The sequence below is a fragment of the Pantherophis guttatus genome, chromosome 1, assembly GCF_059756535.1.
Source record: "Pantherophis guttatus breed Tessera chromosome 1, ASM5975653v1, whole genome shotgun sequence".
NCBI lineage: Eukaryota > Metazoa > Chordata > Lepidosauria > Squamata > Colubridae > Pantherophis > Pantherophis guttatus.
In genome coordinates this window covers 263,009,468-263,021,805 of record NC_142063.1, presented here as the reverse complement: position 1 = coordinate 263,021,805, position 12,338 = coordinate 263,009,468, and the positions used below count along the sequence as shown (strand labels likewise).

General features: G+C 38.2%; 1 protein-coding gene across 3 annotated transcripts in view; it reads right to left on the bottom strand.

The window, feature by feature from the left end:
• GRM1 (glutamate metabotropic receptor 1) overlaps positions 1-10,722 on the bottom strand; it is a 210,265-nt gene extending 199,543 nt beyond the window's left edge. Inside the window, exons 1-2 of one of the 3 annotated variants that reach the window (XM_034418971.3) lie at positions 10,499-10,722; positions 8,045-8,930 (exon numbers count right to left, since the gene is read on the bottom strand). In XM_034418971.3, coding sequence (XP_034274862.2) covers positions 8,045-8,819 — 775 coding nt within the window. In that variant the 5' untranslated portion in view covers positions 8,820-8,930; positions 10,499-10,722. The other 2 variants (XM_034418969.3, XM_034418970.3) reach the window with 2 other exon arrangements.
• Positions 10,723-12,338: the final 1,616 nt, after the last annotated feature.

Below are 12,338 nucleotides of genomic sequence, written 5' to 3'. Positions count from 1 at the left end.
GGTGGATTCTACAGGCATTTTATAGAGGTTCAGATACCAGGCCTTTTCATCTTTCAGGTCCCTCTGCCTCTGGCTGTGACAAACAGATTGCAGCTGGGTAAGGTTTACTAGATCTGTAATATTCTTGTGCTGTGAAAAAGAACAGAAGCTTTGGGAGAGTAGAGTTGACAGCCTCCAGAAGAATGGATATCTTGTCATTAGTTGCAATTGCTGCTCTTTCTCATGTAGATTTCTTCATTCTCTGTCTGGCAGAAAATTGGCAGCTGCCTGTTAAGTGACAAGAAAAATCAAAAAAGTGTAAAGTATGATAGCTGGTACAGACAGTTGCTCTAAATGAAAGTTCACCCACTGATGGACTAAGAGCAGATTCTTTTATCTAGATGCATCTCCATTTTCCATGTCCCAACCAAGTTCCCCATTCTTCCAGCGGCCCTCCATCTGAGGCCTACATTTAAGGATTAGATAAAGGTAAAAGTTCCCCTTGCACATATAGGCTAGTCATTCCCAACTCTACGAGGCGGTGCGCATCTCCGTTTCAAAGCCGAAGAGCCAGCGCTGTCCGAAGACATCTCTATGGTCATTTGGCCGGCATGACTAAATGCCAAAGGCGCACAGAACGCTGTTACCTTCCCACCAAAGGTGGTCCCTATTTTTCTACTTGCATTTTTTATGTGCTTTCGAACTGCTAGGTTAGCAGAAGCTGGAACAAGTAACGGGAGCTCACCCCATTACGCAGCACTAGAGATTTGAACTGCTGAACTGCCAACCTTTCGATTGACAAGTTCAGCGTCTTAGCCACTGAGCCACCACATCCCTTATTTAAGAGACAATGGAGTAATGAAGTCAATACTCTTAGTCACTTGACAGTGAGATGGGCAGCATATAATTTAATAAGTATTTTTTAAAAAAAAAAAACTTACCCAAAGCGTGTGTATTAGCATTCCACCACTATTCATTTTGCTCCACATACTTTTGTTCTGACCCTACAAATTAAAACGAATCATGAATAAGTGTTCTAGTTGTTCCATTTTATTACCAGAGAGGTTGGTGCTTACTAGCCAGAGTAGCTGTGTTCCCTCACTACTTTCAGAGATGCATAGAGAAAGCTTACCTAACATTGGGTACTTATTATTAAGCCATATCTATACTCCCCATGCTGCTGTGTGGATGGGGAATTGCTGCCTTTGGAATAAGGGACAGTTGCTAAGCTAACACATTGTCTTTCTTCCTCAGTGACATAATGATACAGTCCACGACTATGCAGGTAGCTCAGTTTTTCTGACTTACCTGTTTGGTGCATGCTTCAGTGCTGTCCATTTGCATCAGTGGAGTTAGGATTCCAGTTGGATGTATGTGTTTGGAGCCTTGAAAAAAGCACCTGAAAAAATCCTGAGGAGACAAGTATTAGCAATATGCATTTCTTGACTTTCATATAAGCCCTTTTTTTTTTTGGTATGTGTGCAGTTTTCATTTGTGCATTTTAAATGTGATGGACTTGAGGCTGTAGTAGTATTTAATGTTCATATAAGATTAGAGTTTTCTGGTTAAGACTTTGATGTACATGATTGGTTGACAATTTATGGCCAAGCTATATATTTGTCCTGGACTGTCAAAATATTTGCAAGCCTGCCTTTGATTGGGAAACATTTAAGGGAGGAAATTTGTCAGAACATTTAGCCAAATGTCATTTCCACCCTTTTTCAGATCTTTGTACTAAACATGAGGTGACCAGCTGGGTGTGTGAGAATGTGTGTGTGTGTGTGTATCAATGTTTTCATCCATAGCGTATACCTTTATTAGTCATTATTCCAAAGCAGAACTATAGAATTCCTCCTGTGTCATGCTGCTTCGGTAATATCATTCCCATTCTAACCATTTTTGGATTCTTGCACTGCTGCAAAATAACAGGGCATCTGCTCCCCCAATAATAATGCCTCACAAATGTATGGAATTTAGAGTAGTTCTATAGATTCACACAGAGTTTATGGGGACGAGATTGTTCTTTTGCACATATGGATAAATAGAATGTGTTCCTGTCTAAGCATCGATTGAAATGTAATACAATTCTAATGCAATATACAGTAGTTCTGCTTTTTAGCCTCTTGTGGTTTAGGTTCTTTGTTTTAGGTCATGAGATGTTTCAGAGGAAATCTCCACAGCCTGTGACCCAACAAACTAAATGCAACCTCCAGCCATTTCTTTTAGCACAACAGGATGTGATAAATATCTTGATTTTACTGCTTGGTTGAAACTGGGAGTTGTCAAGCATCTGACAAGCACAACACATGCCTGGGGAGTTGTGTTCAATTTGGCTGCTTGTGGTTATGCAAGACTGATTTAATATGTTTCTGCCCTTTTGGAAGACGTAGAGTAATACAATTAAAAAACCCATCTTTTAGTATGTAGAAATATTTACCTCACAAGCAATGCTAAAAGATATATTTTCCCTGGAAATGAGATCATGCATACATATAGACACATTCCATAATTTTCCCTAACACATTAATTTACGCACACTTTTTGTTTCTGTACATTGATGTATACACTAATATAGTCCTTCATAGCCTGGGTATTCAGACAGTAATAGAGAGAGATTGTGAGGGAGGACAATGCATTTGCTCTATTTCCTCAAACAAAATCATAGCATGAAAAACTGGGGAGAAGATGGAATCTAATACAAATGTCAAGACAATATAAAAGCCCCATGGAAAGATAATAATTCAAATCTTTTTCCTACTGAATCTATATAAATATTCTCTATCATGCAAATTGACATTAACAGAATTTAACAAACGATTGAATGCAAACATTCTTTATGCTCAGCAATTATTTCAGCAGTTATCTCCACACTTTATGGACAAAGAGAAAATATGAAGTACCAATAGAAGAGAATATTTGTAACTCAGAGCTGAACTGTGGACTACCTGGTGCTCTCTGTTTATTTATCTGTAAATAAACAGATTTTCCTACATATGTTAGACATATCCATGACAGAACCTGGATAAAATGGAGTGTGTGGGAGGAAACGGTCCTGAGCTTAAACCAGTTAAAACTCTCCATATGAAAGTGAGCATCTGAATTTGACTCAGAAAGCAACTAGCAATCTGTATGGCTGTGTCAACACTGGGATGACTCTGAGAGGTGTTATTCACCAATTATGCCACCGCTTTCTGAGTCAGCTACAATTTCTGTGTCATTTTCCAGTGCTACTTTATGAAGAGCACATTGCAATAATCCAACCTTGATTGTGTCTCTCCTCCACGAAAGGTCACAACTGATTTACTAGCTCAGTCGGATAACAGGCTACCTTGCCATTGATTTTACATGGTTGTCTATAGCAAAGGTAGAGCCAAGGAGGATTCGTAGTCAATGAATTTGTGCCTGAAGAGCGAATGCAGCCTCTTTCAAAGATAAATTACCAAATGAAATGTTCAAGTGCAGAGAATCAAAATAATTCTCTCTTGTCTGAATTCAACACCACTGTATTCTCCTCCTACCTTTAGTCAGAGTCTAAAGGCATCTGGAGGTTTTTAAAATGTCTAACTCTCTCAGCATTCCTCTTAATTGAAGGTCAGAACTATGTATTTTAACTTGCTTGCCTATATTATCTAAGCTTATTTGCTTATTGGCTGAGATGGAGAACAGTACTCCGCCATCTATGTTGAAATAAAATTTGGTTTTTACAGACCAGTTTCTATAAGTGGAATTGGGGTGGATAGTGAGGAAACACTGTAATATCCTGCTATTCAGCAGCTACTGTAAATACCTCAAGCTAATCTTGGTTACTTAATATTTCTATTAGATAAAGATCCTTTAAATAATACAAGACATGGTATTATTAACAGAAGCTACCCTATAATTTAAAAAAAAAACACCTTGATTTTGGGTTACAAGCAACAGATTTTGCTCTACACAAAATCTGGCTCCACATATCATGTTAATCTATCATTTGCTTGTCCATAGTTTATTAAATAAACCACAATGGCTGAATTCAACAATAAACAAATTCACAGTCACTGAATTCACATGATACGTTAAACCAAGTAAACCAAATAAACCACATTAAGACTTAGCATGATGTATTAATCCAGTAATATTCTGCTTTCTGCAACTTGAGCTAGAATCATTGAGAGAAGACACAGCTTCTGGGATGTCTACAGGTATCTTTTTAGTCTTTTTTCCTGTGGAGTTCCAGAATTAAAATAATCACAGAACCTCAGACAGAAGGATATCATGACTGTAGATACATTCCACAAGTTAAAAAAAAAAAGAGGATCTAATCCTTCATCAGCATTATAGATAAAAACATTATTCCTTTTGTTAAAATGGAAAATGATTAAAAACGTAGCGGTAATGTAAATATCTTCATTAAAGAGAAAGTACTATGGTTTAGAGCAGGGGTCAGCAACCCGCAGCTCTGAAGCCACATGTGGCTCTTTCATCCCACTGCTGTGGCTCCCTGTCGCTCAAAATATTACAACTGCCAATGTGTGATACCTGCCGGCACACGATTTATTGAGCTTTTTGATCCCCGGTAGGCCAACCATGGATAAATCCAAGAAAAGAAAAGTTTCAGAAGAAAACAGAACGTTTAATTCAACTACATATGCTAGCTCTGTGGTTGCTCAGGAAAATAGTCAGGCACGGGAAGGTTTTTGTGGCTACCGGTGTTTTTTTTTCTGTGGGAAATGGGTCCAAATGGCTCTTTGAGTGTTTAAGGTTGCCGACCCCTGGTTTAGAGCATAATTACTGAGATCTTCAAAAGTATTGCAAATAGGAATTCTCTATGTTCCCAAGTTGAGTCATCTGGCAATGAACTGCTCTGTAAGAATGTGACTGTAATAGATTAGGTACTTGAAACATATCAGGTACAGATTCTAAAACTACAATCATGAATAATCTAATATAGCATTCAAAGAAACTATAGCTGTGCTGTAAATATATAGCAAGCCTCAGTCTTACCTCTAGCTAAAGATTATTCTCTAATAGCATAGGAATGGTAGGAGTTAATTATTACAATAATGATGAATTGTATTATTATAAGCCCCATAAACTGGAAAGTAGTCTAAAATATGAAATATGACTTCTTCCTATACTTTCTCACCCTCAGCTTTGTTACACTACTATATAAATTACTAACATATCCTAACACAGGAATTTCTTATAAATACAATTTCAACAGAAAATTCTTAGGTATCCCTCCACCCCCCCACCATGACTTCCAGTGTTTTATAGCCTGTATTAAAATGATCGTATCACGATTATGAGGCAAGCCAAGTCATCTTTTTCTTTTGCTAAATTGGAGGTAGCACTAATAACCCACTAAGAATAGAATGGCATTTTCCCTTTCATCTGAAAAGATTCTGATATTACGGTTTTAATTCAGATGTTATAGAGATGTCATATTGCACCATTTCTTTATGGCAGGGCAATTTCAAAAGGAAACCTTTTTTTTTTTTTTTTTTACAAAATTAACTACCAGTCTCCTCAGCAAATTGGCATGGTTAATTAACTTGCATTTCAGAGATGACTAATTCTTGAATGTTTTCTTATATTATGTAAAATAAAAAGGCACTGAGATTTCTTTCACACTTTTGTGTGAAGTCAGCATATTGGGGACGAGAATATTGGGCTTGCAAAACAAGCATTCAGACCTTACATTACAAACCACTGAAATGAGAATCACTTTAATTTCTGCATTAATTTATCTGGGAAGCCCTCGACTGCAAAAGGGTTCCTTCTAAATGAGCACACATAATGCTTTACATCTTCTTCATTTGTGAAAATGCCCGTGCGTTTGTATAAAATTCACTGAACTATAATTCAAAGGGGGAAAAACCACTTGTACTATCTCTAGCTTGCATTATGCCAACTTTAGATTGTACTCCACCCCCTTGCTTTCTGAAAAGATACAACATAGCATAATTTTGTGTTCTGTGTTATGTAAACACTTATACTCTAAGGGTAAAAATGGAAATACATATGAAAGATTTGCGATCGGGATTTTCTGCTCTTGAAAATAGTGAAAGTCTTTGGTCTTCTAGGAGACGCAGTCCCGACACATCTAGAGAATGCCAGGTTGGAAAAGGTACAGGAAATCAAAACTTGTCATTTATTTCATCCAGACTGAATTTGATTAAAGAGTTATGAAAAAAACTGTACTGTACTGTACTGTACTATACTGTACTGTACTGAGAACATTGTGAAACTGAATGCAAAATGTAATCTAAAACCATTTGTCCAAGACCAGTCCTAAATTTTACAAACAGACAGATCATCATCTTGACCAGACAGTATAATAAACTGCATTATTTTTTATCTTTTCTATCATGACATGGCTATAGAAAAATGCCTCTAAGTTCTGATCAATTTCTTCTATGAATCTTCTTGCTATCAGTAGTCATCATTGGAAAGTTCATCCTCTAATTAGAATATATCATTAAACCATCTCTATTAAACCTTCTGTGAGAATCTATCCCCTTCTTCCACATAAATACGATAGTAGTATATTATATTATTTATTTTACATAAACACCATAGTAGTAAACTATATATATTAGTATAGTATAGTATAATAAGTATAATAGTATACTATAGAATAATAGTATTTTTGGCATTAATATTTGCAGCATTGTAATGCCCAATGAAAAGAAATTTTCTGGAGTCAAACTGCATTCTTTAGTTTTTGAAACAGCTTTAGCATCATTGGGAAAAATGGAATTGACATAGACATTGGGAGGTGTTTTTATTTATACAAATGAATGAAATATATTTATGGAAAATCTATACACTTCAGTTCTGAATTGGGGGCTTTAAAAATAATGATTTGTTTATATCACTTTTAACTCTGTTGAATTCTGCACCTTTTACCCATTTAATAAGAAATGAAACTTGAGGATGTTCAATCTTGCTGAAATGAAATGGTATCTTAAGTAAAATACAATAATAGAAAATACATGGGTATTTCTTTTTCCACTAACTTAGGAACTTAGGATCACAACTTATTTTCAGATTTAATAGTTTAGTATAAAGAACATGGAGAATAAGAAACAGTAACTGTCATTTTACATCATAAATTCTAATTTTGTTTATTCTTTGATAAATACAAATTAGTTCCATATATTATCTAAGGATAAAATTCATTACTATTTTGTAAAAAACAAAAAACAAAACAAAACAAAACCCTAAAACCACAACCACTTTTTTGCTTCATATGAAATTATCCCAAGAAAGAATTTTAAAATAAAATCAAAGCTAAAATTTCAAAGATGTCTTATATTCATGCTAAAATGAAAAGCTTTGAAACAATGAATGAAATTTATGTAAAAGAAAAGTTTGTGATTTGTTGTCCAGAGCCAAAAGGAAGATTTAGGATTCAACTCTAAAATATACTAAATTCCTTTTGAATTGCTTCTTCTTCTTCTTTTCTTTTTAAAGAGAAACAGCTTTACAAGGTAAAAGTGGGGAAGGGGGAGGTTTAAACCTCTCTGTTTTCAGTATTCTTGGTTAGCAGCTCTCAGTTGTTTACAACAGCATAAAGAAAAAAAGAGGATTTGTATACTGTCTATATATCATGTGATTTATTTTTGGCTCAACCTAAGCAGTGAACAAACAACATTATTATAAATGTGGTATTTATCTAATGTGATCAAAGAGTTGGAAGTTCACTCTTGGAAGTTCAAGTACAAATCCATCCAGTCACTTGTTATAGTTCACACACACTGTTGACCCATAGCTTGTTTCGATAATGGTTCCCTAATAAGGTAAAGTGTTTGATACACATTAAGCTATAAATGATGATTTAAAAGGCACAATGGCTGGCTCTTACAACTTGTTAAGCCCAAAAGCATGCCAACTACATTCTGATTTAACACAATCTATGATTCGAGTGAAGGTATTTAATATCAAGTATGTATTTTGTAGACATTGCTTCTTAAAATGTAAACTAGTTGTAGTAGTTATCCTGAAAATAAAAGGTAGATAAAGATTTGGAAGGGCATTCTACACAAAAGCTCAATGCAATTAAATCAAATGCCTTACCCACCTTCAGTATGCACAGCGGATACATATGTCCAGTTGTAACGTTTGACGATGTCAAGCATGGCTCTAGCTTGCAGAATATCAGATGGAACCACCCTCAAGAAATATTTGTACAGAGTTTTGTCACTCAAGTCAATACTGGTTGCAGAATAAGCAATCTGAGGAATATCAAAAAGTTGAAGCAGATTTTGCACTTGGATGGCTACAGAACTGGAACCTGGACCAATGACACCAGCAATGGGTTTTTTAGCCCTGATCTGGTGATGATATAAAGGATCTGGCAGGCAACGACCCAGGGCATCTTTTTCATCTCGGATAGAGATCAAAGAATCCCTTATGAATTCAATACTCTGTTCCAAGGCTACTGAAGAATGCCAGCAGGAATCTCGAATTTCACTGCCAAGAGTGATGTTGGGCAGCAGAATTGGGTCTGCATTTATCTTATCCAAAGTGTGAAACATGGCCTCAACTCTCTGGATGCCATATTGCTCTCGGATCTCACCACACTTCCTTTCTGGTACTTTCTCAGCTGGGGGTTGATGATGGACTGAAAAGAGGGCTCCTATAATGACATCCCCATCCATTCTGGCTACTGATCTTTGGGAGGTAGCTGCTGAAATCAAAACCTTTCTCCCAGTATTCTTGGGGAGAAAATCCATCTCCAAGAGGATAGCAGGAAAAAAGACAAGCAGGACTCCTATCATCTTGTTGCAGGAGACCATCCAGATCCAAGTGACCAGTTTCATGGGATCTTCCTGTCTACACATGGTTAGAAGCATAAAGAAGACCACAGACTTTCTTCACTATTTCACTTCTTAAGAATCTCCAAGGTGATTTTAAAGCAAAAGCTTAAAGGGGCAACAGAAGTCACTGTAGGCGTGAATTGTAGCCTGTTGACATGAGAAGAAAGAACAGAACACATTCATCAGCTAAAAGTATGGCACAGCCAAACACTGTAAAGGTCATTTCCTTTATAAGTATCCCTCTCCACCTGCCTAGACTATTAGTAGACACCGTAATCAATTGGCTGCAAAGAGCAAGTTGTCCTTAAATAAAATTCCCTCCCCAAATAAAATATCTATCTATCTATCTATCTATCTATCTATCTATCTATCTATCTATCTATCATAGATGAAGATAACAGAAAATTCATTTCACATAATATTCTAATAGAAATACATTCATTGGCAGATATTTGCATGACCAGTTGAATTCATTCATACTTGACAATCTGCATGTATATCACTGAGAATATATTTTATGTACTAGGTGAAGTGGCTTTTACCTGTAAACTGATATTTGAATGGGACTGAGGAAATCTTATAAGTTATCAAACTTCCATAGGTTGTGTAATTTTTTTTAAAGAGCAAATTGTTTACTCGAGGATCAGAAAGCTGTACCCGTTCCAAACATCACCAAAAAGAAAAAAGCAAAGCAGAAACAAAATGTCATTTAAAGGTCAAGCTCGAATTGTTAAACAACCAAACAAGGTACCAGCCTTTTGTGGCAAGATTATTAATCTTCGGAATTTTGAAAGGAAAATCTGTAGTTCTGAGCTACAACTATGCAAGCCGTGGGAAAAACATATTAGTTACTAAGGCAACCGCAGACAAAGTCCTGATATGCTTTTCTGGCACCTCTTGGTTTTCATGCAGACTTTGGGCAGGAGAGGTGGCAAGTCAGGCGGCTAGAGTTTAAGTAGTTTAATGCGATTTAAAAGGCGATCGGCCGGTGTTCGAAATAATTGCTAATAGGAAAGAGATGTTTCGCTGAGCTCGCCTGTCTGGGCTTCCTGTTGCATGGGCTAGCTAGGCTTATAGATTTCAGGACCCTGGACAGCGATTTCCGCAACCCAAATCCTAAGGAGTTCCTCCGGTCCTGGAAATGGAGATTCAAGGGCGATGCTAAGCATTTTGTGCCCGAAACTTCTTGCTCTCGCTGCTTTTTATCTTTGTATCTCTCAAATTCGCTCAGACAAACACACGCACGCACCTCTTTCACTAGCACCATCCCTCCTCCCGCCAATGCCTGACAACAGAACGAAATACATACAGAGAATTCCAGTTGCAGCAGCTTCTGCTTCCCATTCTTCCCGGAATGGCTTTGAATGCCTACAGAATTAAGCAGCGGCGGTAGGTTTTTCTATCGCAAGGCAGATTTCAAATTGCACCGTACTCTCTTCACATCCCCTCCCTCTTTCTTCTCCCTGAAGGGCAGGAAGTCCAAAGCACCACGAAGGAAAGGGGGGAATAAAAGGGGCGGAAGAAAGATACTCCGAGGAAGGGATTCAAGTCCCATTTTTCCCTGCGCACACGCACGCTGAATACTGCCGAGGGTCTCAAATCGGTCGGGAAACCCACCCTATCTGCCATCCATCGGCATGTATGATGAAGTCTTGGGCTGGGCTCTTTTGCCTACGATCTTAAGCTCGCTCTGATTAAACTTAAGACAGACCTACCTTCACCCGAATCCAGGACGCAATTCGCTCCTTCCTTGGTCAGAACGTTTATTGCCAATTCTTCTCTTTGCCAGAAGCTGGTAGAGGCAGATGGAAGGAGATGGGCTGTACGCGACTGCCCTCTTTCTTCAACGTGGTTTTACCGCATGAAGCAAGAAGAGGGGGCGGCGGGAGGGGGGGGAGGTAGCTCAGGTCATCCAAGGCTCTTCTGGTATACAAAGATTGGCCATCCTTCCCACCGCCCTTCCCCGGATTCCCCCACTTTCCTCCAGCTCTTTTCTGATAATCAGTTCCCTATATTGTATATGTTTATCTCAACGGAGGAAAGAGCTCAGCTTTTCAAGTACCAGCAGTTCATTGCTTCCCTATCAAATAAGCAAGCAGCAGTATATGAAGAAGAAAATAAGAGGGGAGAGAAGAATTGGATTCAGAAGTGTACATATAGATCTGCCTTTCTTTTTTTTTCTTTTTTACTTTTATTTGCAATTTAAAATTTAGCTTTTCTAATACTGGAAGTAAATACTACTCAGAGGAAGAGAGAGAGGGGAGGGGGAGAGACAGAGAGAGACCCTGTTGAATTTTTCAAACATTTGAATGAATGAAAATGGTATCCAAATTAAGTAGATGGTGGATTCTTTAAAAATCAGTCTGATACGTGTATGTTGGGAGTATGTCTGGTTAAAATAACGCCAGGTTGAAAGATACAATGGAAGAGTTTGCTATACTGATAAAATTAGTAGTTTTAGTGTTTTCAGTTTATTATAAGGAAGTTGAAGTTAAGCGGCATCCTGCTGGAAAGAGCAGACACAGTCGAAGTGTCCTACTTCAAAAGAGGTAGACGCATTTAATGAGGCATAGAACTGTGGTACTGTACTGTTTTACAGAGGGTTATCTTCCAGGGTTTTGTTTTAACCTTTGTGAACTTACATTACCTTCTTGTAATTGGGATACCTCTATTAGAATCTTCATTTAAAATCAATAGAAAATGCATGCATTTATGTCTCTTTGTGTGTGCATGTATGTGTGTGTAGGTATGTGTTTGTGGGTATGTGTTTGCTGAGAAAAAAAATAATAATTAGTTCTTTTCTTGCCTAAAAGGCACCCATAGAGATGTGCATTTCATAGAAGACCTTTAAACAACAGAACCTACCATGTTTAAAATAAGCATCGTTGTTGATATTAAATAATAGGAGCCAGATTGGCTAAAATACCCACACAACATTTTATGCCTGGAAGACTTACCAACTGTCTATTTTACATCTTCATTTCAATCACTCTGTTCACCTAACATGTCCCCTGGGTAACTGGTTCCAAAACCTGTTCACTACCAAGGGAACAGCCTACACATAGCAGCCTCACGAGTTCTATTGCAGAAAAGGAAGAAAAGGAAGGAATCATATATACCCGTGATGGCGAACCTGTGGCACGTGGAGCCATATTGGTGGGCACACGAGCATTGCCCTAGCTCAGCTCCAGCACGCGTGCACAAGCTGGCCAGCTGATTTTTCAGGCCTTCTGAGCCCACCGGAAGTCAGCAAATGGGCTGTTTCTGGCCTCCAGAGGGCCTCCGGGGATGGTGGGGAAGGCTGTTTTCACCTTCCCCAGACTCCTAGAAAGCCTCTGGAGCCTGGGGAGGGCATAAAATGGGCCTACCGGGCCCACCGGGCTATCACATGCCAAAAGCGGGGGGACCATGGGGGGGTCATGCACATATGCATGGGGGGGCAGGGCGCATAGAATTATGGGTGTGGACACGCACGTGCGCAACCACCCCACACACCCCCTGCTTTTGGCACAGGATGGCAAAAAGGTTAGCCATCACTGGTATATACCCTCCACT